The following is a 26890-nucleotide window of genomic DNA, read 5'->3' on the forward strand; positions in this document are numbered from 1 at the left end:
GCCTCTTCATTTAAGAAGATCTCGTTCAAGGAACAGATTGAGAGGTTTACCTTGGGTCTACCTACTAAGATCCGAGATCACTGCTTGGAACAAAAGTCAGCTTCTATTTAGGAGTTGATGAGTCATGCGAAACGGGGTTTTGCCATTCACTCTAGCAGTTTGACCTACCCCACCGATGAGATCATGACACAAAGAGCGGAACAGACTTCGACAAATGAAAGTAGAAAGAGGAAGAGCAACCCACAAAAAAAAGATGCACGACCCAAGCTTACTCCTCAAGAGCGAGCTCGCTGCATCAGGGAAGGGAAGTGCTTTGGATGCAGGGAAACTGGACATATCTCCGCGAAGTGCCCTAAAAAGACACAGAAAGAACAGTACAACAAGGACGACGAAAGGCCTGAGGTTAAAGAGCAGCTGAGGAATGTGGAAGAAACGGCAAGATGAAAACACGACTGGTTCCAGATTGCTTGGGTACCGATCCCAACACGGTGGACAAGAGTACAGAACTTTGCCGAGCTTGGGGCAAAGTGAAAGACCAAGAAGCCCTGATCTTCTTTGATGGAGGAGCCAAGGCCAACTTCATTTCATCGAAATTGGCGGCGCGGCTCAAGATCACTCCCAAACGAATGGGACCACTTGCGGAGGCAATTCTAGCGGCACCCGGCAAGGACGTAGCCATTACACCTGTCATTGGCAAACTTCGGTTGCATTGTCAGGGGTATTTGGGGCATGAGGACTTTTACATAATGCCTTTGGAAGGTTGTGATGTTCTCTTGGGAATTCCCTGGTACCACAAGAACAACACCGTGGTCGACTATCGGGCGAGGAAAGCGACATTGACTACAGAGAAGGGCAGAACCATTGTCCTCAATATAAAACTTAAGCGCGAGTCTGTCCCTATTGTAGCAGCTTCGGCCATTTCTAAAATTAATGAAATCCAGTCTGTTTGTTTACTCGATCTTTTTGAAAGAGTTGAGTGATGAGGATAGGACAAATATGTCTGAACTTGATAAACAACGCCAAAATTTTCTCCACTCTCATGCCGACTGCTTCTCAGAGGGCCTGCCAGGAGAGTTACCACCTGCTCGTCTTGAAGATCATACCATTGATCTGATTCCTGGAAGCACACCACCGAACCGGCCACCTTACCATGTGAGCCGAGCACAAAACAAAGAGATTATGAACCAAGTGAAAGACCTCTTAGAAAAGGGTCTTGTCCAGCCTAGTACTTCACCATATTGATCTCCTGTGTTGTTGGTTTTGAAGAAAGACGGATCTTGGAGAATGTGCATCGATTATAGAGCTCTCAAAAAAATCACCATCAAGAACAGATTTCCAATTCCTAGGATCGATGATATACTCGACAGATTACAAGGATCCTCGTGCTTGAGCAGGATTGATTTGAAGAGTGGATATCATCATATCCGAATCATGCCGGGAGACGTCTACAAGACAGCCTTTCAGACGACTTTTGGGTTATTTGAGTTTTTGGTGATGCCTTTTGGCCTAACCAATGCTCCTACGACATTCAACGGATGATGGACAGGATTTTTCGAGAGTACATGCTATTTGTTGGCACTTTCTTTGACGATATCATTGTTTTCTCCAAGAATGAGGCAGAACATAGAGATCATCCGCTTCAGGTCTTTCAGACATTACGAGATCACAAGTAAGTGATTAATGCAAAGAAAAGTGAATTTTTCCTACCAAAGATACACTTTTTGGGACACATTGTCTCAGCAGCAGGAGTGCAGATGGATCCAGCCAAGATAGAGACTATCCGTGATTGGCCCGATTTGAAGAATGTCCATGAAGTTAGAAGCTTCTTGGGATTGTGTTCGTACTACAGGCGATTCATTCGAAAGTTTGCAGAGGTTGCTTCCCCTTTGCATATCTTGAAAGAGTCTCTTTCTCGTGGCGACCCACAGAGGTGACTACCTTTCAGACTTTGAAAGAGAAATTGACTACGGGACCAGTTTTAACTTTGTCGGATTGCAGAAATCATTTGAAGTATATTGTGATGCTTGTGGCGTAGTCTGGGTGCGGTCTTAATGCAAGAAGGCCATGGCATTGCCTACGAGAGCCGATTGTTCTCAAGGCCGGAATTGACAGCACAGCTTTATGAGAAGGAGCTTTTGGCGATTATCCATGCTCTTACTCAGTGGCGGCACTACCTACTCGGAGCGGATTTTACTGTCTTTACAGACCATCAGAGTTTACACTACTTCTTGTCACAGAAGCAACTATCGGAAAAGCAAATGCGGTGGGCGAACATCTTGTCACAGTTTCACTTCCAGATTGTCCATGTTCAGGGAAGAAGAATTTGGTGGCAGATGCTTTGTCTCGGAAGCCGTCGGTTCTGGCTATTTCTGCGATACATCGTAGGAGCTTCGAGGATATGGTCGATCAGTATACAACAGATCCGGATTTTGTAGACATTTTCATACGGATCCGAGATGGGGAGACAGTAGCGGGATATTCCATTCGGGATGGCTACTTAATGAGGAAAACCATGTCGTGCGTTACACAACCGTTGAGGGAAAAGGTTATGACTGAATGCCACTGTCCGCCTTTTACGGGTCACCCCAGAAGGTCAAGTTTGACAGGCATAAAGCACATACCCACCCGCCCTTGGGAAAGTATTGCAATGGATTTCATTTTTGATCTCTCGAGAACACAAAGTGGTCATGATGGTATCTGGACTGTTATTGACAGATTTAGCAAGCAGGCTCATTTCATTCCAGTGAAGAAAACAGTCAAGCCGGATCACTTAGCGAGACTGTTTGTGGCCCAGATTTTCAGATTACATGGCATGCCTAAGACGATTGTCTCCGACAGGGACCCCAGATTTATGAGTTTGTTTTGGAAGGCAATTTGGGAGAACATTGGCACGCGGTTGCAGTTCTCGTCATCTTTCCACCCGCAGACTGACGGGCAATCTAAGATTGCAAATTCAATGGTTTTAGATTTATTGAAGTCTTATATCTCGGATCAGGAGACTCAATGGAAAAAGTATCTATTGGTGGAATTTGCCTACAACAACACGATACACTCTTCGAAGAGGAAGGCACCATTTGAGATTGTTGAAGGTGCTGCGAAGGTTCCACCCTTCCTAAGCACGAAAGATAAGATTTTTGAAGCGGATGAATACACGCGCGACTTAGATACGGCTATTGCCAAAGTCTGCAAGGCTTTACAGAAATCTCAAGAACGACAGAAAAAGGCAGCAGATCGCCATAGTCGCGATTTGAAATTGAAGGAGGATGATTGGGTGCTCTTACGTTTTGAGAAGACACGCCTGAGAAAGAAAAAGGGAAAGGAGAGGCTTTTTCCAAAGCTTAGTATGAGATACTACGGACCTTTCCAGATCTCCGAAAAGATCAATGATGTCTCCTTCCGACTGAAACTGCCTGACACTTGGAGGATTTACAATGCATTTCATGTGAGTCCCTTGAAACCTTTGAAAGGTGATGTACCCAAAGATGGGGAGCCTGATGAGCAACCCCGAAGTGGAGGAAAACGAGGAGATCCTTGTTCCTGAACAGATTTTAGCACATAAGGACACAAAGAATAAGGGTAAAGTAAGAAGGCGGTTCTTTGTTAAGTTCAAGAACTACCCTGCATTGGATGCGAAGTGGATGGAGGAGGAGGACCTAGCAGATACTCCTCACATTGTGAAACTTTACCTCGAAGCTTTTGGTTTAGCACAGTCTACTCCAAATGGAACCCAGAATTCAGCTTGGCCGCAGATCTAGTGCAGTGGGATGCACAAGAAGGGAGTTACTCCGCTCCTTTGTCAACAGATGCCTCGAATTTTTATAATACTAGAGTCACTGATGTCTCTTTGAGCTTCAGGGATACTGAGAGCTGACAGTATTCTGTTGTATGACTTTATGAAATGAAATTCCGGAATATGAAACTGATTTGTTCTTGACTTGTTTTTAAGTGCAGGAACTGATAGACGAAATGACTGTAGCATTTTGGTCTAAATGATCTCAAATAGACATGGTTGCAATAGGGGTTAGTCAATCGGGCAGGGCATCTATGAGGTCCCGACTGGATCTAGATGCGATTGCTAACTACATTGCCGATAAGTCTGTTACATGGAGCTGGATGTGGGTCGAGCAGCTTCCCTAGAGGGTTATTTAGGCGTGAGTAGGGGGAGGGTGTTGGGTATAGATCTCAGGCCCCTTGAGGGCCCAGTGTTTTTGGGCACTTGTTAGACCAGCCAAGAGCAGGTGGCAGCCCTAGCATTTGGGGGCTGCACCTCTCTCCTTGCATTATGGGAGCAGGCTCTTGATCAACGGGCAGTGATGGTTGAGTGTATCTCCACCACAGAGGAGACCCCCTTGCAAGGGGATGCTTTCATCCCGGAGCACATTCGATGGTAGTCAGTCCTTTCTCCCTCAGGGCGGTTCATTACAGGCCGATCTCTTCATGGCAGCTTCATCTTGCTCCCTTGAGGCTTCTCATGCTCAGCTCTATTGTCCACCCAGAGGAGATTCTTCACCTTTGCATTTCCAGTGCATGTTGAGGTGGTTACAAGGTTGTGCCCATATCAGCGGTCAAGTAAGCAATGTGCAGAGGGAGTTGTAGTCGCAGTCTTCTATGCTAGGGCCTATCTATCAACGGATTGTGCATAGCAGAATTGTTCTTGCACATATGGAAGACCTCTGGCTCCATTCCTTGGTAAAATCCCATCTATGGCACAAACCTTGCTGCTCTACCACGCACAATCAGAAACTCAGATCTCTTGATCTGCAACATTCTCCACAGTTTTCTGAGTTTCTATGTCCTGAATTTCTGATTCTGATGACTCTCTTGCAAGGGTCTGAAACATCAAAGTTTCTTTTACTTCCAACTCTCCTTTCAACTCATTCACCTGCAGTTGTTTTTTTTTTTTTTTTTCCACAAAAGATCCTTCCATTAGTTAATCACAAAAGACGCCCCATGGGCTACAACAGACTCCGTCGAAAGGGTACTATACATGGTAGGCATAGGAGACTCTCCCAGCACTACTGATACAACTGTGATGGCAAACCTAGAGCAATCTCATACAATAGGAGGGGGTAAAAGCCACACTAGGGGCCTGTAGTGCCAAGAAACTCCGCCTCTCTGTCGAGAGTAGAAGGGGCCTGCCCCCCATGTGTGATGGAAGGCCTCGCGTCGTCACTCCGCCCTATCAGAGGATCCCTGCATGCAATCGAACTGGCATCTGAGGGTGTGGATAATCTCCTGCCAGATAGCTATAACAGTCACGGCCGGCGGCTCCAGGTGCCCCTCAAAGATCCGGTGGCATCTGGCTCTCCATACAAACCATAAAGTGATGCTGCTCAAGAGCTCCCAGCGAAAATCACGCTCCTGCGTCCATGGCATCAAAGAGAGATCTGGTGCAAGCTGCAGACGAGGCTGGCCAAAAATGAAGCGGATCACCTGGCTGCTCTCCTCCGTCTCATAGCCCATAGCTGGGCCAGAAGAAGTCGACCACGCCACCGTCCCCCAAGAGAAAATCCCCGCTGGAGTCATGGGAACCAAAATCCTGAGGACTCTGAGCCATATCTGCTGTGCCTACAGGCAATCCCATAAGCAATGTCTCTGAGTCTCAATCTGATGACCACAACACGGGCATGTCGCCGGGTGGCCGCTGTAGATAAGGCCAGGATCCCACTGCTGCCCCCCTGTGAGCAATCAGCCACTGAAAGGTGGTGATCCTGCGAGCCTGCCTGCAGGCCCACAGCCACGACCAAAAGTCTGTAAGAAAATCCGGGGTAAGCCCCTAGTGCCGCCAGCTGTGAGAATATGCCTACCCACTCTAACTGTGTACTGAAAGAATGGGATGCCGGGGGAATCTAGAGAAGCAAAAGGATCATGCCACAACCACTCTCCTGGGTCCCACTGCAGCCTCGCCAAAGGCCGCACTCCATAAGCCCAAATCCTCCAGTCATCATCAATCTCGACCGGGTCTGGGTCAATAAGCCATTTCCAGGCAGCTGTGGCTACCACCCGGATCCGCTGAAAAACACTCTGCCACCAATGGCGACTCAGCCACAGTCCGAAAGAGCCTGCCCTCCGCCTGGACCTTAAAGAATAAGCAACGACCTGATGCCGTGCAGGCTCGTACAGCTATCAGAATCTCCAGGTGAGTGAAGGCCCCCATCCAAACTGGTGCCTGAGGCTCAAAAGGGTCCTGCCATGCCGCTGGTAGAGCCTCCTGAATATCCTGTCGCATGCTCTGTGCCCCCCGAATATGACTCAAACGCTCCACCTGAGCCTCCTCCGGAAGGCTCTCAAAATGAAGCCAATCTCCATAACTGCGAGCCAGGCCTGCTGCCATGGAACCCCAAGCCACATGAGAACGATTCCCGAGCACGTGTCCCTGCTCCGTGCGAAGGCTGGGGTTCCAAATGAGAGGCTGGCGCAGACGCTCCTCCATGCAAGTGGGCTCCTGCTGAGACAAACCAGGACGGAGCAACTCCCAAGCTTTGAGAATGCTCGCTGCAAACCGCTCCTCTCAACCGCGATGAAACCCACTCCTCTGCATCTCCGTGAAAATCCACCGAACCTCTCCGGGCCAAGGTCCACCAGTGGGGGGCGCACGACCGTGTAATCTCCGAAGTAGCAGCTCCTTCCAAGGCTCAGCGCCTGGAAGCAGCCCTCTAAACACCAGCTTCCCGAGAAGCGCCCTGCTCTGATGCATAGGATCAATGATGCCCAACCCGCCCTGTGATAACGGAAAAGTGATGACTGACCACGCTACTTTGGCCCGAGCGGACTGACCATCACGCCCAGACCAAAGGAAATTCCTGATCAGCCGCTGAACCTGGCTAATACAAGAACTCAAGAAAATCCAGCAAGAGGTGATGTACCACATCGTAGCCAACAGCACCTGATTGGCCACCACCACCCTGCCTACTAAAGATAACCGAGCAGTGCTCCAATACAAAAGCTTCCTCCGAATACTCAGGAGGAGGGGTGCAATCTGCTGCTCTGGCGTCAAATCAAGGCCAACCTGACACCCCAAATAGTGCACTGCTGTGCCAGGAGGAATCCATCTGAAGCCCGGGTCTGGCCTCCACTGAGGAGTGTCTGAGCTACTGATCCAAAAGGCTACAGTCTTGCGCCAATTGATCAGAGCTCTAGAGGCCCCACAAAAAGTCTGCAATGCATGCTCTGCCCTGGTAAGATTGGCCTCCTGGCCATGCAGATAAAGCCCTGTGTCATCAGCAAACTCTGAATCCAATAAATCCTCTCCCCTAATCGGTAACTGCAATCCTCTCAATCCCACTTCCTGAGAAGCCAAAAACATGCTCATAGCCTCCGCGAAGAAAAGGAAGAGGAAAGGGGCCAAGGGGCATCCCTGGCGAACAGATCTGGTCAAAGCAAAACGAGGTCCCCGGCCCCTTTGCAATCAGCACATGACTGTGCGCTGTGCTGTACATTGCTGACACACCTCTGATCCACTGAGGCTCAAACCCATCCGAAGCATGGTGCCCTCCAGAAAACCCCAGTCTACCCGATCATACGCCTTCTCAAAGTCTAGAAGGAGCACCACCAAGTCCTCACCAAGCAATCGAGCCAATGCCGTGGCCTCCCATAAAGTGAAGACATTGTCAAGGATACTGCGCTCCTTGACAAAGCCTGTCTGTGTAGCATGAATCAGCTCCCCAGAAATGGCTGGATCCTCAAACTCAAAGCCTTGGCCAAGACTTTGTAAATAGTGTTGAGGATCGTAATAGGCCTCCACTGCCGAATATCATCAAACACCCCTTCCCCGTTGGGAATGAGAAAGATCAACCCCTCTGAGAAACTCAAAGGCATGCTGCCAGTATCAAGCACATGCTGGAAACCTCTGCCTAGTCCCGGCCCTAGGAGCTCCCAATACCTCAGAAAAAAGCTAGAAGTCAAGCCATCCTCCCCCAGGCAGCTGCTGCGGGAAAGGGCCCTCAAAGCCTCCGTAAGCTCATCCTCTGACAGTGGCCGTGCCAAGAAAGTACGCATATGCTCTGTGACTCTCTGCCGTACATGCACCCAAACAGTCTCTCTGCAAGCATCTCTATAATCTGAGGGAGCCTCTGCTGAGACCAAATCTCTGTAAAAATCTGTCACAATGTCTCTCACCTCCTCAGCCTCAACTGCTAAAGACCCATCCGGCCGCTGAAGCTGTCTGACCCCTGCTCTAGAATGTCTAGGGCCTGTGATCGAAAAGAACTCTCCAGTCATCCTATCCCCAAGCTGGGTCCACTGGGACGCCGGACGATGGAAGAAAAAATCCTGTCTCCGCTCCTCAGCCTCTCTGACCTCCTGCCTGGCTTGACTCATCTGACCCTCAAGCCACTCACCCTCTGGCTGCCTCTCCTGAAGCCGCTGAAGTGCAGCCAAACTGCAGCCCAAGCGAGCCACCTGCTCTCTCAGCTCGCCCAACCGGGCAAGCGCAGTCTCATGCATAAAGCGGCTGAGCTCCCAGATACCTGCTGCACACTGGGAGGCAGCATCCCCCTCCGACTCCAAAGCCGTCTCCCAAATCCGCTCAACCTCCTCTGCCAATCCCTCATCTAGAAGTACATGCTCTGGAATACGAAGCTGCTTGCCCCCTAGCCGGGCCTGGTCCTCCAACAATAAGCTAAGAGGCGCATGATCTGAGAATGAAGAGCCTGCCAAAATGCCGATAGAGCCCCCCCCCCCCGCTCACCCAACCAATCTCCTACATAGAATCTATCGATCCGCGAGAGATTGGACCCATCCTGGCGACGATCCGATCTCGAGAAAGTCAAACTGCCCTGGGCATGGACAAAGGCCTCATGGTGCCATACATCTGTCATCCTCAACCGCATACATAACCGCTCCCAGGCAGCCAACTCACTGCCATGCACTGTGGTCTGACTGCCGCCCACTCTGTCGGAGGGATCCTCAATCATATTGAAGCCCCCTCCCACGCACCAGTGCTCAACCTCTGGTAAACCATCACATACCTGCGTCCAAAAATCAGCCCTAGCTGAGGCCTGATTTGGAGCATACAGGTTGAGCATCCCAACAATCGCACCATGAAAACGCATAGTCAACCACTGAGCCCGTCCTGGCACAATGACACCATGATCCACAATGGCAAACTGCCACGGCTCCGCAATAGTCATGCATACCCCTTCACGTCCGCCCATCGGGCCGAAACCGGATGACCAATAAGTCTCATATCAACTGCCCAGTAACCTGGCCACGCCGCCGAATGCGGCTCTCACATAAATGATACTCCTGCAGCATAAGAATGTCAATAATGCCCCCGATCAAGCATCGCTGTAACTCCTGGCGCAGACGACCACGGTACCGCATAAAGTGTGGCCCCCCAAGCCCCTGGACATTCAATGAGACAACTCTCATGGGGACTTGGCGAATAAAGCTGACGCTGCAGCAGCCATAAGATGGCGCGCCTTCGCCAATGGCTTGGACGGGGAGTAATCCGCATCCGAGCGACTATGAGGCTGAGAGAGTCCAGTGGAGAATGACCCTTGAATCAGAGACCAATGCCAGCGAGCTGCCTCAAGTGCTGTAACCTCCGTCAGGCCATCCTCATGGATGTACATGTAGCTAGGAACCTGCTGGAGGTTAGCCACGATCCTCACGACCAAGTGGCAGACCCCATGGGAGTCCCTAGCTGAAGCAGTCTGGAAGTGGGCCAAATCCCAAAGCCGTGGGAGTAAATCCATGATCTCAAGAACGCTGACATGATGAGAGAACTCAATAACCTGAGTCTGCAGAAAACGATCACCCGAGGCCGCAGTCCACTCCTGGCCGTTGTCGCCACAGAGAGGGAAAGAGAAGCCAACTTCCGAATCATAAGCGTCCGGGCCCCGTGCCAAGAGCATGATAACGTGTACTCTCATCTCCGCCGGAGCATGCGCCTCGCTAGCCCCGAAGTGCCAAGTGAAAGAGTAGCCGAAACTAGCGCCACGGTGATGGATATCAAAGACCAAGAGGCCCCCCGAGATGGCCGAGAGCGGTGAAACCTGAATCTGGAGGGGAGGCCTCCGCACTGTGCCCCGCGCAAAATCAACTCCCAGGGAACGACGAGCTGCAGGAGAGTGCCACGGCACCGAAGGAACAAGAGGAGGGGGAGGAAGATGCTACCTGGAGGGAGAGGAGGATGAAAGAGGCTGGCGAGGAGGCGAGGAAGGGGGGGGGAGGAGCGGAGGGCGGGGAGACAGAAGGGGGGGGAGGCAGCAGAGGGAACTCTACTGTAGGAGGGGGAGGAGGTGAGGGCGGGGCAAGAGGTGGGGGTGAAGAGGAGCAGGGGGGAGGAGGGGAAGGCGAGGGAGGAGGAGGCGGCGCGGCTGAAGGCTCTGAGGAGGCGGCTGCCCCACTCTCCTCCCGCTGAAGAGGATCAAAACGGTTCCTCGTGGGAACCCGCTGCTGATGCTGATGCTGCTACAGCTGTCGCCCCCCTGCTGTTGGGGGCGGTCCTGTTGAGGGGCTGTTGGATGCTGTCGCCCCCCCTACGACGGGCCTACTGCCACTCTGAGCTACCAGCTGCTGCCGGAGCCGGGGCCGGATCTGGATCCTACTGCTGCTTAGGCTCGCTAGGTTGCTCTGGTTGAGCTGTAGGAGGGGTCCTCTGCTGCTGCGGCTGTGGGAGAGTGCGACGCCTAGGGCAAGCTTTGGCCAGATGGCCAACCTGCCGGCAAATAAAGCACTGGTTCGGGAGGCCCGAGTACTCCACCCGCTGGGTGAAAGTGCCTCCCCCTCTCAGACATGGCAGAATAACCTCCGAGGGGAGGCGGGAAACATCTCAGACCAGCACCCGAACCGATGGGAGGCCTGCAGCCCTCGCCACAATCGAAGCTGTTGTGGTGCCTCTCTCCAGAACCGAGCCAAACAGAGCACCAATCTGAAGCAAGGTAGTACGAAACTCACGTCTAAGCCCTGGGAAGCAAACTGTGATCGGAAACAGGCGCTCCTCGCGCTCAACCCCTACTGCTGGGTCGAAGCCGTGAAACCAAGGGCAGAAAAAGGCCCGAGCTCCACGAATGTCATAGCTATCACATGAGCCACACTCTGCTCTGTCTCAAACTCAATCTGATATGGACCACGTCCAAGAAGCTGGACATCCAAGATCTTGCCTGCGTCGGCGAGGAAGCGGGCTTGAAGAAGATCTCGATTTCCCCTCTGCTGGGGGGAGTGCCAACAATCTTGCAGACCACCGAGACAGCCTGAAGGCGCTCAATCTCTGTTGAGAGGCTCGCTTCTTCTTCTGGCGAAAGAAGAAGCCTGACGGAGAAAGTCTCGGAGTCGGTCGAGGGGGCTGCGCCCGAGTCCCTCTGAGGTGGGGCGGCGGACTCCTCCATCAGAGTCTGAAGCTCGAAATGAGGTGGATGGCGAGGGAGACGGTGAGGGCGCGGTAGAACCAAGGCGAGGCGGAAGAGGCGAAGTCGATGGCAAGGAGGGCGGGAAAAATAAAAACACTTCAGCTTCCGAGTCCCACGAACCTTGGAGCTGCTATCCCCCGGAACCCAAGAAGCCCTCAAGCTCTGAGGATGGAAAACTAGTAAAATCCGAGGCCTGGCAAAGGTGCGGGCTGAACCGACAAGGGCGAGGGCCACAATCCGCGAGGGTGAGAAAGGGGAGCAGGGGCGAGGGCAAGGGCGAGGCGAGACTGAGAGGGGGGGGGAGGGCGAGATTGAGAGGGGAGGGCGAGGGCGGAGGGGGGGGGCAGCAGGGTGAGGCGCAGGAGCTTCAGCGAGCGCAGGGTGATTGTCTTTGAAGGGCATTCGCCTGCAATTTTAATTCCTGATTCTCCTTCTTCAGCCTGTGGACAAGATTGTCCAAATCTTCATTTTCTTTCAGAATTTCAAACTGCTCCTTGCAAAGAAAGCCTTCTGACAAAGTGGAAAATGGCTTGGCAATCCATCTAAAGGATTTCTTATGAGCCTTCTATATAAGGATTAAGTATGGCAGAGGTAAGTGGTTAGAGCATCGATGATTGGATAATGTTAGGTCTTGTTTCGGAGAGTGTAGCCATCGTAGATACGATAACTTGCACGCATACATAGTGTGCTTTGAGTTGGGTTTCCTTGTTAGTGATTGTTTTTAGAAGGTCGAGTAGGTGATTGACACCCATCTATTTGTTTTTATGCACCTAGGGGTCAAGCTCCGTCCTTGGTTGACATCTTGTTTGTTGGCTTAGTTCTCACTTTGCTAGCAACTGTGAGCAGCGAATTTGCCCGACAACAATGGCGCCACTGCCGGGGACGAGAGCCCTAGGTAGATAACCTTAGACTAGTCCTACGAGGTGAAAGTTCCTCTGGTTCATCGGATATAGTAGGATGTCCTCTTCAAAAGATTGGATAGTTGCATTCGGTGAAAGATGCCAAGGTTAAAATTCCGCCTCTTGTAGCCTTTTTTTGACTTCATTGACCATGAAGGTTTTACAGACAAAGGCTAGGCACAATGATCTTGTCTTGTTCCATCACTGCTCACTGGTCGTAAAGTCAACCACACAGACATCATTTAAAGGAATGTGGAAGGGAAATGCATATTTGGATGCAAAAGTCTGTTCAGTATTCATGTGAATCCAATTTTAGATCTTGGTAGCGCTAATGCTGATTCAATATTTGCCTCTCAGCACGTGTATCAAACAACATAAGCACAAGTAAAAGACAACCATTAATAGACTTGTCTGTTGATGAAAGCCTACCTGGACGCGCGTTAATGCTCGTGGAAAAAAGGAACTGGGAATTGATCGGCTGGGGAGCAGCATTCGGGGTGAGCTTCCAACCATTGTTAACACCTGAAGTGCATCAACCAATCAAACATGGCTCGCTCCAATAAAATCATCAAGAAAACACGCTCTCTAAGATATGAATTTATGTTGCAAGCTAACAGCCCAAACAATTCTAAAAAGATAAGGAAACAAACGGAGTCAAATCAACCTTGGTAAGATTTCTTGACTGATAAATGGGCTTCAAAAATTACACGCACAAGCTGTGACACCTGATATAGTTGGAATATAATAATGAATTTGGATTGAGCTTTGCTTTCTGAGTGCCAAAGTCTTTTCTATGTTAGAGCAGGGTGTTACTAGAAGATTATGCAAGGAAAAAATCTCGTCTTATACAAATAGCCTTTAAATGTGGAGATGAGATAATATCAAAAGAGTACTCACACACCACACATTCCTGTGACTCCGAGTCTTGAACAGAAGGCTTGGATCCAATGGAGTGTGCGGTAGGCTTTAAAAAGGCAGCTTTCTTGTTCTAACACCTTTGCTAAAGAACAGGATACTGATCTAGCTGAATTTCTTGTAAATTGCAGTGGTTAATGGGAACTGTAGATCTCCCTTAAAATCCCTATGCCATATAGTGACGAGGGAAGGAAAGTTGAAACCCTCAGGTCGGATCCTAAGAAGAGCTCCAGAATGACTCCCCAGATCTCAAGTTGACTCGCGGCCTCCCCTCAAAAATTATACTTCACGAGGTCAAAGTATATGAACTTACAAACTGCAATAAAAGTCAGACAAAGATTAGAACAATTGCACAAAATGCACAATCAACAGACACACATTAGCTTACAGAAGAAAAGAATTCGAACTCCTATTAACTAATAGAAATTCCCGTTTAATTTTCTCTTTTTAGAAAGAAGAACTACTACTTAAAAAAGAATCAAACAAAAGACACATTCAACATACATGGGAGAAGCCAACTTGTATAAAACTCATCTAAGTTTACCAAAAACTCAATTTCAATGTCAATTGGAAAAGGAGCATGAGCCTCGCGTTTCTCTCTACAAGTAATGAAATAGAGGCAAAATTAAACACCCAACGCACATTTCCAGGAACACACTCAAAAAAACCTAGAACTACAAAAAGAAGAAATCATATTTTGCAAAGGATGGAGATATGAGGCATATCACTAAATCTTGGTTTAGATACTCCGCTACAAACGCAAGATAGTGATCGTGAGTATGGTGTCAAAATCGTTCGTGCTGAAGACATGGGTGTGTGGAATAAAATGATTCCAGACTCGACGCTCAAGCTTGCTGATTACAACAAAAAAATGGATTCCAGATCATGCGGGCCACAGCTTGATAAGGCCAATGTTATTTTGACTTTGTATGCATTAACTCTCTTGTTCTTTGTTGAACATAATATGCTCCATGGGTATGTCTATATTGTCATCAAGTCTCTCTCAATAATGGCTTTTTAGAGCTCAGCTCACTTGTCCCTTCGTGATTCAACACAAATTCATGATTCTCCAAAAAAGCATGACAGATTTCAAGGACATTGAAAGAAAGAGGCCAGAGCGGGGGGGGCACCTCTATAGCTTGGCCTATCACAAAGTGATTATATGGCATGCCCATCTGGAAGAAAAATGGCCGAGTGGACAAGAGAAACCGAAGAACTGAATCTAGAAGAACTTCCAACCACGGGCCGAGCGGCCTAACCCTAAAAACTCAAAAGCTTGAACTTGGAGGCATATTTCCATAAAATGTGCTGACATACTGACGTGGCCTACTGTACGGATGTTGACACGATAGCTATCGTACGCGAATTGCGCTGGCTCTGCCACATGCAGCGTGTACGGATTTCCACAAAAAGTGCTGGCTGTTTGGGTAGATTTCAGCGCTAGCTTTTGGGAGCAGGTGCTTTTGGGGTTTAGTGCTTTGGGAAGAGAGCTTTTGGGGCTTTGCTTTTGGGCAACCCTTGTACTATTTATAAGAGCCCCTAGGGCCTCACATTGCACAGCATCTGGGCATACAGTCTCAGAGCAAAGAGCCAGCATAATAATAAAGAAATACTGAAAGGGGAGCCAGTCTTTGGGGCCAATGCTTCTGGCGCAAAAATCCGCCGTGCCGTGTCTAGGGGCTACTCAGCATCGACGGAGACTACAGCAGAGGATTCGAGCCATACTCTCTCGTTATCCAAAGTGCAGATGAGGATGGATTCTAGTAGTAGTATCTAGTTCTTTTGTACCCAGACACGGTATTAGATTCACCATTTTGTAACAGATTGGTCTCATAGGTCATTTTGGCCTTTTGAAGACGTTAATATAACATTTCATTTCATTTCATTCGTATATCTTACACTTGGGATCACCATATATAAGCAGTCTCGGATTTCTCTTCGGCGTATAGTACGTCGCAAGAAAAGGGCATTTTTAGCCAAACTGGAGAAGGATTTATATCAGCTCTTCTTGAGTCAGGACTCACATGAGGCATGGCGCTTATTTCAAGAGCACTCACCGCCTCCGACGATTACTTCTCCTGAGATCTGGGGTCAATATGTAACATCATTATATATGGTATCTGGACAGCCTCCATTACCAGATCCGCTAGAGCCATGCCCTGCTACTAGTACTTTCTTTACTACGGAAATGGTGGAAAAAGCCATTGATAAGATGAAGACAAGAAGAGCATATGATCATGATGGTTTAGTAGCAGAACATCTGATCCATGCCAGGGATCTACTTTCATAAGTCCTTGCTCGTCTGTTAAATCGGGTCATGTGTGAAGGATTACCTGAATCTTGGAAATTATCTACTATCGTACCTATTTTCAAGTCAGGGGATCCTATGATACCCGGGAACTACCGTACCATTATGGTAGGTCACACTTTGACCCGACTGTACGCATCCATTCTTGAACAAAAATTGAGTAGATGGGCAGAGAATGAGGGCATAAGAGCAACAGGACAAGCTGGATTCAGAAGGGGTTATTCCACTTTAGATCATATTCTTACGCTCAGAGCCATTATTGAGGAAGGAAGAGCAAGCGGGAGAAGGATGTATTGTTGCTTTGTGGATTTTCGGAAAGCTTTTGATACAGTACCAAGGGCCAGATTGATGCGCAAGATGCAAGAGTTAGGGGTCCCCAAAGAGATTATTTGGGGGATCATGGCCTTATACGGGTCAGTAACTGGTTATGTACGTACTCCAGAAGGGGATTCCGACATTGTTCATTCCACCGTTGGAGTAAAGCAGGGATGCCCACTGTCCCCTACTTTATTTGGTATGTACATAGATGAGGTATCAGATTACATTGATAGAGAGGGTGACAGAGGGGCTCAACTTGCAGGGTCATGGATCCCTTTGTTGTTGTATGCAGATGATATTGTATTGATAGTAGAATCACCAGATGGAATGCAGAGGCAGCTAGATGCATTACATAAATTCGCGGAGGACAGTGGACTGTAGGTAAACTTGGGTAAAACCAAAGTTATGGTGTTTTAACACCACACCGCAGTGGGTTAGGAGATCGGCACCTACATTTGCATATGGCCAGGATACAGTAGAGTACACAGATGCATAGACATACCTTGGGGTGGTATTTGCAGGACCAAAGTTCACTCTTAAGAAAGCAGCGGATGCTAGATTATCCAGAGCCTCTGCGGCCTTGGGAGGGTTGGAGAGGATGTGTTCACAAGTGCAGTTTCAGGAACCACGAACAAAACTTTGGCTCTTTGATACTGTGGTGGCTTTGGCTATGCTTTATGGGGGGGACCATATGTGGATCAGGATAATTGGAAGTCAATGGAGAGACCTTTGGTATCTATGATTTCCCGAATGATTAGAGCCAAGGCCTCCGTACCACACGCGATTACCCGAGCGGAACTAGTGGCCCCTCCGATAGAAATTGAAGCTCTTACCAGATCAGTGTCCTTTATACATGGTTTGTGGGATACAAATAATTGCCGATATACTAGACTGGCCCTCGAATCCTCTCGACAATTAGCAATGAAAGGGGATACATCATGCTGGTATGCACAACTGTCCTCGTGGTTTCAGAGACACGGGTTCAGTATGGAAAGATTACCCCCCTTCCAATACTCTCTTGAGGCTCCATCACTGGCAATTACACGAACGGAGATAATAAAATCATCCGACAGGATCTTATATAGTTGGATACTAAGAGGACATGGGTAGACCCTACACAAGAATTGGGCTCGAAGATGGCCGACTAGAAAGAAAACTTCCTACAACTATCTGAAGATGGATTTTTGATTCGCCCGAGTTACATGGATACCCACCTGTCTCATGGTTTGAGATGTGCTATTGGTCAGATTCGTACATCCTCACACCAGTTGGAAATTGAATTTGGCAGATTTAGGGGAATCCCACCTGAGAGCAGAATTTGCAAGTTATGCGGAATGGAGCCGGAGACAGAATTACACTATATATGCCACTGCACAGTATACTATGAGATACGGGGGCGTTTTCATTGCCTCTTTAAAGAAGGCTTTGGACCTCTAGATAGAATCATGCAATACCAAGATCAAAGATGCTTAGGCTTGTACCTACTAGAACTACATTGGCACAGGGATAATCTAATGAGAAGACAAAGAGCACTACAGCCTCAGAGGCAGATCACAGATTTCTTCGGATCGAGAGAAGCAGGAGTGGAAGGAGAAGCAAGAGGCCAACAGCCAGCACAAAGGAGTACCCACATTCATACCAAAGGCACCCTAATTGACAGAGCGACTGAGCTTAGGAAATCAAGACGACCACAACCAAGATGCAAAAGCACACTTCACCGGAGGAGACTACAACAAAGGATTAGAAGCATTCTAGCCAGACACCTAGAATGCTCCTAAGAAGTTTATTTAATACTTTGTATTTAGTTTTTCACATTTATTTTCACACTTTCACACTTGTCACACTTAGTACTTTAGTACTAAGGTACCCAGACATTGTAACAGATTCACCACTTTTGTATCAGTTTGGTCTCATAGGTCATTCTGGCCTTTTGAAGACGTTAATATAACATTTCATTTCATCTCTCTCTCTCTCTCTCTCTCTCTCTCTCTCTCTCTCTCTCTCTCTCTCTCTCTCTCTCTCTCTCTCTCTCTCTCTCTCTCTCTCTATTCTGCAGCTTCTGTTCGTGTGTTGCTATTGATTTTTCTCTTGGAGTGTTCGAGCCTGTACCAATGGTATCAGAGCTTCAGTCGTGTGCTTCTCTAAAGCATACTGGTCCTTCAAGAGCACACAAAGCAATCAAGATTTTGTTTGTCAAAGAATCTTCGATTCCCTGCCTCGGACTAAATAGGCACTCCCACCCTTAGTCCATCGCGCATTGGACGCGCTCCTGTCGTCATCGCTCTGTCTTAAGGGGCATAAACCATAAAGAACCCAAGAGCACACATGGGTTCTCCTGGAGAATTTGACAAAGATAGCACCTCTCAATAGGGAGGCGAAGAGAAGTTGAAACCAGACGTGGGAACTAAAGAAAACAACGAAGATTAAGGTAAATTTTCGGTGGGGAAGTTTGCTAGAGCGGAGTACAAACGTCAACTGCAAGTTGACACGTGTGGGAAAAGATTGATCAAGTACTCCACAAACCCGAAATTTGCGAAACACCTAAAGAATACCCCGATGATGAGATTCCCTCGAGATGGCGTGTGGCCATTAATTCTCCTCTCAAGTCGGGAAGAAAGTTGAGGGACAAGCCGAGTACTGGAAAAGCAGAAACTGTACTCGCAGAAAGAGCTGGATAGAGCTCTTGACAAGCATATGAACCAAATAATGAAAGTCTTGAAGCACTCTCGGAAGAGGAGGAAAACGGCGGATTTCCCACGTTACTTGGACCGGAAGTCGACTTTCGAGATGGCGAGTAGATCCAAGAAGTGTGTTCGTTTCGAGAATGACCCAGATTTTTCTTCACCTTCAGAGAGTTCCGACAATTCATTGTCCCCTAGTTCCAATGAGGATAAGAAAAGGCGGAAGAAGTGGAGCAAAAGCAAGAAAAGCAAATTTGTGAAAAAGTCTAGGAGGCATGGGAGGCCATCTAGCAGTTCAGAGGAGGAGAGATCATCCTCTTCTAACATCATAATCACGACCGCTTCCCAGCAAGGTTCCGGCACATGCTGATCCAAAATGACGAGACATGTCTAATTCCAGGAGGAGCCTACAAAACACCTGCAAAGGCGAATCCTTGATGAGAGTTTTTGGCAGGAAGTGCATGCTCTTTCAATGGCACTCCGGCCCCTGTACGTCCTCCTTTGACTTACAGATATGGAGGGATCGACCTTCGGTCTAGTCTATCATCTATTTTTGCGTATGAAAGACCATATCTCCAAATGCTCTCTGTTGACTAATATCTAATATCTATCACTAATCATGGTTGTATTGAGTGTAGACTCTAATTGTTATGCTCAGCTCAATTTTCAGCCAATCCGATATATTGGAGTGTGTGGAGAGACGATGGACTTTCATGAGCCGTCCCATCCATGCGATGGCCGCCACCCTTCATCCTCTCTACAGGTCGCCAGAGCTATAGAGTGATACCTTTCTCAGCACAAAACATTCTGAGTATGTTGGGCTCATGTTTTCAGAGGATGACCAGCTTCAGATAGACAGAGAGTTCACCAACTACATGAACGGCATCGGCGCTTCTTTTACGAGGGCAGTTGCCTCGAGGAAGGAAGCCACAAAGTTTCCTTTGACGTGGTGGCACTCTTATGGGAGAGTTGGTCTTCCTAACCTCTCACGCCTTGCTCTTCGTGTTCTTTCTCAAGCAAGAATTTATTATACTTTTTCATCTTTATATTATCTCGCAATCAGAACTTGCACTTACTTAATTCCGTGTGCAGGATTGCTCGGCTAGAGCATGTGAGCGCAATTGGAGCTCTTACTCTCTCATACACACGAAGATTTGAAATCGCCTTAGTACTTCTCAGTTGGAGAAGTTGGTGTATTGCAGAGCTAACATGAGGCTCGTGTGGAGTTATCAATCTTTGGGGCAACCCAAAGAGGTAATGATTTAGGCGTTGGTGACTTTGGACTCAACTTTCAACAAGCATATTATTATAACTTTTTTGTTCACTGCCATTTATTTTACTTTTCAACAGGTGGACGTGACATGGCTCAAGATGGTAGATGATCCTAGACCAGAGGAGGTGGACCGGCAGATTAGAGACGAGCAGGAGGCGGTTCTCAGAGAGCTGCATAGAGAGCTTGAGAGTGTGGATTGTCGTGTGATTAGATCACGCGCACGAGCTCTCACCATTTCTCTACGCCCGACGCTTCCAGATCCAGACACTGTGAGACAAGAGAGTGTTCGCAAGGGGAAGCTTCCTGTTCGCTCCTTTCGCATGCAAGCAAATGAAGTTGTCCATCCTATCCACATCAAGATTGTTGATGCCTCTCAGGAGGCTAGCGGTGCAGAGGTGCTTGTACCAGATGCCATTGTTGTTGAGCCAGAGTTTGATAAAGAGGGCAATGTCCTTGATGATGGGGGCATGCTCTCTTCCGACAATTCATCTTCGGCATCTCACACAGACTTTTGAGGCTGTAGGCATGCCACCTATGTGCGTGCTTGAGAGCAGCAGACTTTAATTGTGTTTCATTGTTTTGATTCAATTTGTATGGCGCATATAGTGTCCACTTGTGGCTAATTCCATAGACATTATGCTTGTAGTTGAACTTGGTTTTATGATTTATCATTGAGGCTTGAGTCATTTGAGTTTTATGTCCAATATGTTCATTTTTAACATTGTAATGTTAATTTGTTTATGAGTCTAAATTTTGAAAGGTCTGTGAACTGAATTTCAATAGAATATGATTTTTTTACAAATGGTACGTACCTATTACGTACCTAAAATGTGGTTCAATACGAAAGTACGTTCCGTTTGTACCTGAACCATGCCATACACTACGTACCTTTCCACCTTGTAAAGTTCAGTGATTCTGCAGTTTCTGTTCGTGTGTTCCTATTGATTTCTCGCTTGGAGTGTCTGAGCCTGCAACATGGTCCCTCTGTCTTTGGAATCACACAGCCAATCCTGCTGACACGGAGACAGATTATATGGACTTACACTTCACATCTACGAATGATTCTCAAGCAGAGTACTGTCATCTCAATATTTGCAATGTACTTTAAACATGAAAGACACCTCCATGTCTTCTGTAAACCTTGATTGGTTGCCCTTTTTGCTGGGAAGTGGTGTAGCTCACCCCTATACAATAGGCAGTGCACTGGGACCACGTGCTTTTGGACTTGAAGCTTTTTATGTAGACTGTTTTTGATGCCCAAGGGCCTTTAAATATGAGCTTCAGGCTCGCTCTCTAGCATCCTTCCCACGTGTAGAGATGAAGAGTTGTGCTGCTAGTGTTGTACTAAGTTGAAGCAATATAAAGAAATATCGAAAGGGGCGCCACAGTTTGGGGGCACTGCACTATTGCGGTGGAGCTCCGCCCCTCCATGTATCGTGTGGCGTGTCTCTCTTTCAATTCAGTTGTTATGGAGCGTCTAAAGTTTGTTCAGTCTATTCTTTTCCGTTGGCACGTAATGCCATCCCGGAAGCAATTTAAAGAAATACTGAAAGGGGCACCACAGTTTGGGCCAGTGCACTGTTGGAGTGGAACTCCGCCCCTCCATGTCTCGTGTGACATGTTTCTCTTTCAGTTCAATTGTTATGAAGCGTCTAAAGTCTGTTCAGTTTATTCCTTTTCGTTGGCACGTGGTGTCATCCCTTTAGAGTGGTATTAGAACTTCAAGCGTATGCTTTTCTGAAAGCATACGGATCCATCAAGAGCAAACAAAGCAAGATGGCAATTCGAGAATCTATTTTTAAAAATCCCTTTTCTTGAGAGAAACCAGACCTACATGAACCTACAGATGGAAGCTATGGGGTGGGATGAAGAGGAGGAGGAGTTCGTTTTTGCCCTAAAAAGCACAAAAAACATGCTTTTTTTACCCTTTTCTATGTTGAAGAGGCCTCTAAAAATCTCATCAACAATTGAAAATTTGGATATGCAACAGAAGTCAAAGTTGATCTTCTCGACGAGTCCTACGCATTGACGCAAGCCGATTTTAATTCTGACAAGTTTTGAAAAATTAGGGTTTTTGCAGGAAATTTTAGCATGTGTAAAATTAATGCAGCTCTTGTTATTTGTGTGCAGATAACAAGTGATGGGAGCCAGGAACATGCATTGGAAGCATTTGAGAGCATGGAGCGGGATATCCACTCTGTTCCAATGAGCAGAACCATCGTTCGAAATTTTGCTTGAGAAATTGGTTTCAAAATCCCGTTGGGAATTTGTTTGAAATGGATTTTATCTGTTTTGAATCTGTGCCAATTTGAGATTGCTTGATTTTGGTTTCGATGCTGGTTTCAATGATTTGTGATTTACTCCTAGAAAATGAATGCTTGAATATCTTCGTCTCGGGCTTTCCTCGGAGTAGTACTCAAAACAAAATTGTGATTGCAAAGTTACGTTATAATTGTTAGAGTTCAGATTCCTATCCGGTGGTAGCTCCAATATTCCCAGGAGTAGATTAGAGAGTGAGGGTTGTTTATGGTCAAAGTCTCGAGTCTTTTGCACTTGCGCTACTAAATATATGTCCTAGGTCACTTTCAGTGAGTTTTACATATTTTATTAGCATTTCAGGCAAGTTATGGGATCATGGGGTTTTCTAGCTGAGGTAGGGCAAACTTACAATTTGCCTATATAGGCACCCCCCCCCCCCCCCCCCCCCCCCTCCCTCGCACTTTTGGCATGTTGATTCAATGCACAGATCTAGCGTTTGGGCTCTCCTCTCTCTCTCTCTCTCTCTCTCTCTCTCTCTCTCTCTCTCTCTCTCTCTCTCTCTCTCTCACTCTCACGCGCGCGCACGTTTTTAGCACTGCTAGCATTTTGTGAGTCTGCAACCACATCCTCTCTCTAGCTTTTGTCACCATCATCGATCTCTCTCCTACTAGCGTTCCTGCTCAGCGATCTGGCGGTACACGCTAGGACCTTGACAGCGAGGAGATTCATCGTGATAGATACGAGATCTATTGGCTGCCCGGTACAAAGAGGTGGTTTGCTCACGGTTGCAGACAAGTTCATCACTCGATTCACCCTTTTCTGTTGCACCTTTGACATGGTATCAGAGCCATGGCGTGCTCTCAAATCGGATCGGTGAATTGTGCGAGTTTGTGGTGCTCATTTTTTCACGATGGAAAGAGACAGTTTGCTGTTTTTTCTGCATTTTTCACTCTTTTGGGGCTGATTTCGGCTGCAGTGGGCAGATTCTCAACTTTTAACTGCTACCTCGACCTAGCCTTATCCCATGCCTAAATTCTCCAACGCAATGGAGAGGAGTGATGATTTTGAAACCAATTCAGCCCGTGGTGACGAAGTACATCATGAGAATGAGATCGGCAGCAGTGAGACCACCATCAACGAGGAATAGGAAGATTGGTCCCAGTTCTATTCCGGTGTAGGTGATCAACCAATCAAGATACCTACACTCCCTATCTTTCCCTTATTAGAGTTTTGGCATCTCAAGTGAACTATCCAATGTGATCGCATTATTCCTTTTGGCTTTTAGGTATTGATTTTACTTATTTGTCAAAGTCTGGGTAGGGCAATTTAGTGAGGTTGCTATATAAGCAACCTGTTGCCTCCATTGTATACACAATCAATTATTCATTGCCAAGGTTGATTGGTTCTCTCTCTCTCTCTCTCTCTCTCTCTCTCTCTCTCTCTCTCTCTCTCTCTCTCTCTCTCTCAGCTTCCCCATCATGGACTTTGACATGGTGTCAGAGTGGTGTCGTGCTTGAAGAGCCTTGGTGGAAGAAGAGCAGCTTGGAGAAGAAGATTCGAACCCCCTCGTCGCCGCCCATCCCAAATCCCACCCTTGTCACTGCCAAAAATGCTACCCATCGCTGCCTACCTGTGCCCTCCAGCGTTTTGAAATGTTGCCGCCCACGAGCGTTTTTTCCCCTGCTGACAGCACTGCTGCCCCCCAACCGATTGCATTCTCAAACACTCGCACGAGAAGCTCTCACCGCCAGCACCCTTGACAACGTCTTCTTCCTACTAACGCCCAGCGTTTTGGAACGTTGTGGGCTGTAGGTGACGACACCTCATTTAACCCCCCTCCCCTTTTTTGGAGCCAACGTTTTTAAACGTTGTGGGCTGAGTCGGCCCCTTGCTTTGGTGACCCAAAGCCCAAGAAAGGTGCATCGGAGCAGACACACTATGGGAGTGGTTTGGGAGACGAAGAGGCGAGCAACTTTGGAGTTGAAGAGAGGGATAGCAGAGGGTGCGGAGCAGCTTGGGAATTGCGAACGAAGGGAACAGTTTGGAGTTCATTTATCGGCTTGGTTCGTGCGGCCATCCTTAAAGTGCGAGAAGGCTTCGCGGAGTTCCAGATCTTGCAGCTTCATCATGGCCCCCCCCTTGCTCGAACGTCGGCGACATTGACCAAAACCAACAAGTGGCTATGGATAGTAGACCCACCATCTAGTTAGCGGCCTATGCATTGACAAAGTTCTGAAGGAAACCGGCAAATTGTTTGGCTCGAGATTGTGAAGCCAAAAGCAAATGGACGAGTTTGTTAGAGGACACAAGCACAGGCAAGCTTGACAAGGATTGCAGTACCAATACTCAGTTAGTTGCCTCGGTACCCACGAGGTCTGACAACTCTTGTTATGAATGTGACACAACGCTTTGTTTGGCTCGGAGTTTGAAGCCAAAGGCAAAAGCAACAATTCACAGATAGACAAAGACAAAGGCAAGCTAGACATAGATTACAGTAATAAAGATTTGACAAAGGAAATCAGCATGGCACATGTGGCGGCGGCCACAATGGCCTCAACATCAAATTTCTAGTCAAAGGGAAATTGCCACCACTAGCTTCAGCCAACGAGAGGCTTGTGAGTGGCAGAGAGGGGCAAACAGTGCTCCCTATAATTAATTTGGACCCTTGTGTTGAAATTCAGGTTATCGCTGTTTAGACCCGTAGGTTGGAGTTCAAGGCACATGCATCTGGCAGGGAACCAATCAGACATATCTAAAACACTATGGAGGATGAGTGCACCAATCCATTGTTGTTGGTCAGATTATAGACAGGGTGTGTTCCATAATTTATTATCTAGGAGTATTATATTTCGGACGTGATGTGTCCACTGTTCACGAACGGGGATTCTTGGACGTAGTGTAGTCTGTAATTCAAAGTTTCTAAAAAGGCAATCGATGCTCAAGTTGGCATTCTTAGGTACAAAGTTGAGGGTAGCTATTCACAGGTGTATCCAGCATTACCATTGTTGTTGAGGTGTTATGATAGCTTCTTCATCGACTTGGTCTCACTATTGATGTCCACTATGAGCTGCAGAGAGGGTGTTAGAGTTTTGGCATCTCAAGTGAACTGTCCAATGTGATCCCATTATTCCTTTTGGCTTTTAGGTATTGAATTTAATTATTTGTCGAAGTCTGGGTAGGGCAATTTATTGAGGTTGCTATATAAGCAACCCTTGCCTCCATTGTATACACATTCAGTTATTCATTGCGAAGGTTGATTGGTTCAAGAGACTCTCTCTCTCTCTCTCTCTCTCTCTCTCTCTCTCTCTCTCTCTCTCTCTCTCTCTCTCTCTCTCTCTGGTTTCTACGCTTCCACATCATCGACTTTGACATCCCTTGGATCGGCAATTAAATGGAGACAGCTATGCCATTTGGAAAGCTACCATGATGGCGGTCTTTGACTCTTACGAGCTTGGAGGGTTTGTCTCAAGCAACTTTCAAAAGCCAAAGGACCTGGCGGAAGTTATGGAAGCGTGTCAATGCTCGGATCCGGTCTTTCATTATCCTCAACAATACACCATTAGTTATTAGCCATATACGATTGATGAAAGATGCAAAGTTGATTTGGGATCGGCTTTCTTCCCTTTATAATCGACTCTCTCCAATGAAACGAACAGCCCTCGAGGTGCAGTTGAGGACCTTGGATGCGAAGCACTCTTCCATGCGGGATCACATCAACAAGATGCAGGAGGTTTGGCAAGAGATACTTCATATGGGAAAGCTTATTTATTCAAAGGACATCATCCAGCTCTTGGCCCAATTGCCTCCTTGGTACACTAACTTCTATTCTTCCTTGATTACGAGTGGCCGGCTAAATAATATCTCTTGGGACGAGATTGTTCGAATGGTATTGGACCAAGAGGAGCGGTTCAATACAGGGAAAAAGTCAGGCTCCGAAGCTTTGACCAGTTCTTCCAACAACAACAAGAAGCATAAGGGTAAGAAACAACACCAAAGACAAGAAGAGTGATGCCGAGCATGAAGCCTTGAAGGCAAATCGGCATTGCAACAGTTGCGGTGAGAAGGGCCATTATTGGAGGAAGTGTCCAAAGCGGCTTGGAGAGGCTTCGACTTCATCGAAGGCACTGGTGCAGTCATCAACGGCCTTTGTTCATTTGGAGATTCTCCCCTCGACAGACTCTCCAGGGACATCGGAGGCTACAATGACTCTTGCGGGTCAAGATGATCGTTATTGGATTCTTGACAGTGGTGCCTCACGGCACATGACACCTTCAAAGGATCTTTTTGTCCAACATGGGACGACACTGTGATACTGGCGACAAATTTGAAATTCCTATTCACAGCAAGGGTTCCATGGAGCTCATTCCCGACGGCAGAATGGGTATGCATACCTCCAAGGTACTTTATGCTCCAAAGCTGGGGATTCATCTCATGTCTGTGCACGAGGTGTGCGAGCTTGGCATGGAGGTGATCTTTACAAAGGACTCGGTGTCTATTCGGGATCTGCAATTTGGCAAAGGTCAAAGGGGGATCGATGGAGAACGGACTCTACAGGCTCCATGCTCTTTCTTCAGGACACAGATACCCACAAGTGAACTTTGGCATTACAAATTTGGTCATTTGAATAATGATGCTCTTCGGCTTGCTTTTCGTGAGATGCTTACAAGCATTAGCAGATGTTGGGAGTAAGTAAGGGAAATACATTACTTTCATTCGTGGGAAGCAACATCGAGAATCTATTCAGAGGCTTGCCACACGCAGAGCCATTGCCATTTTGGAGTTGGTTCACACCGACCTTTGTGGACCTATGCAGACCCCTTCCCTCGGCAAGGCTCTTTATTTGATGTTATTGGTGGATGATTTCAATTGCTTTACTTGGGTAT

The 26890-nt window shown here is 47.6% G+C and overlaps 1 protein-coding gene across 18 annotated transcripts in view; it reads right to left on the minus strand.

The window, feature by feature from the left end:
- LOC147456139 (uncharacterized) overlaps positions 1-26890 on the minus strand; it is a 187461-nt gene that overhangs the window by 148701 nt on the left and 11870 nt on the right. For 11 of the 18 annotated variants that reach the window (XM_086514706.1, XM_086514698.1, XM_086514705.1 and 8 more), the window contains 2 exons: positions 13151-13484; positions 12683-12775 (listed from right to left, as the gene is read on the minus strand). In XM_086514706.1, coding sequence (XP_086370832.1) covers positions 12683-12766 — 84 coding nt within the window. In that variant the 5' untranslated portion in view covers positions 12767-12775; positions 13151-13484. The remainder of the gene's footprint in view (positions 1-12682; positions 12776-13150; positions 13485-26890) is intronic. The other 7 variants (XM_086514707.1, XM_086514701.1, XM_086514699.1 and 4 more) reach the window with 2 other exon arrangements.

Source organism: Adiantum capillus-veneris, chromosome 6 (genome assembly GCF_014529385.1).
Source record: "Adiantum capillus-veneris isolate H3 chromosome 6, ASM1452938v2, whole genome shotgun sequence".
NCBI classification, from domain to species: Eukaryota; Viridiplantae; Streptophyta; class Polypodiopsida; order Polypodiales; family Pteridaceae; genus Adiantum; species Adiantum capillus-veneris.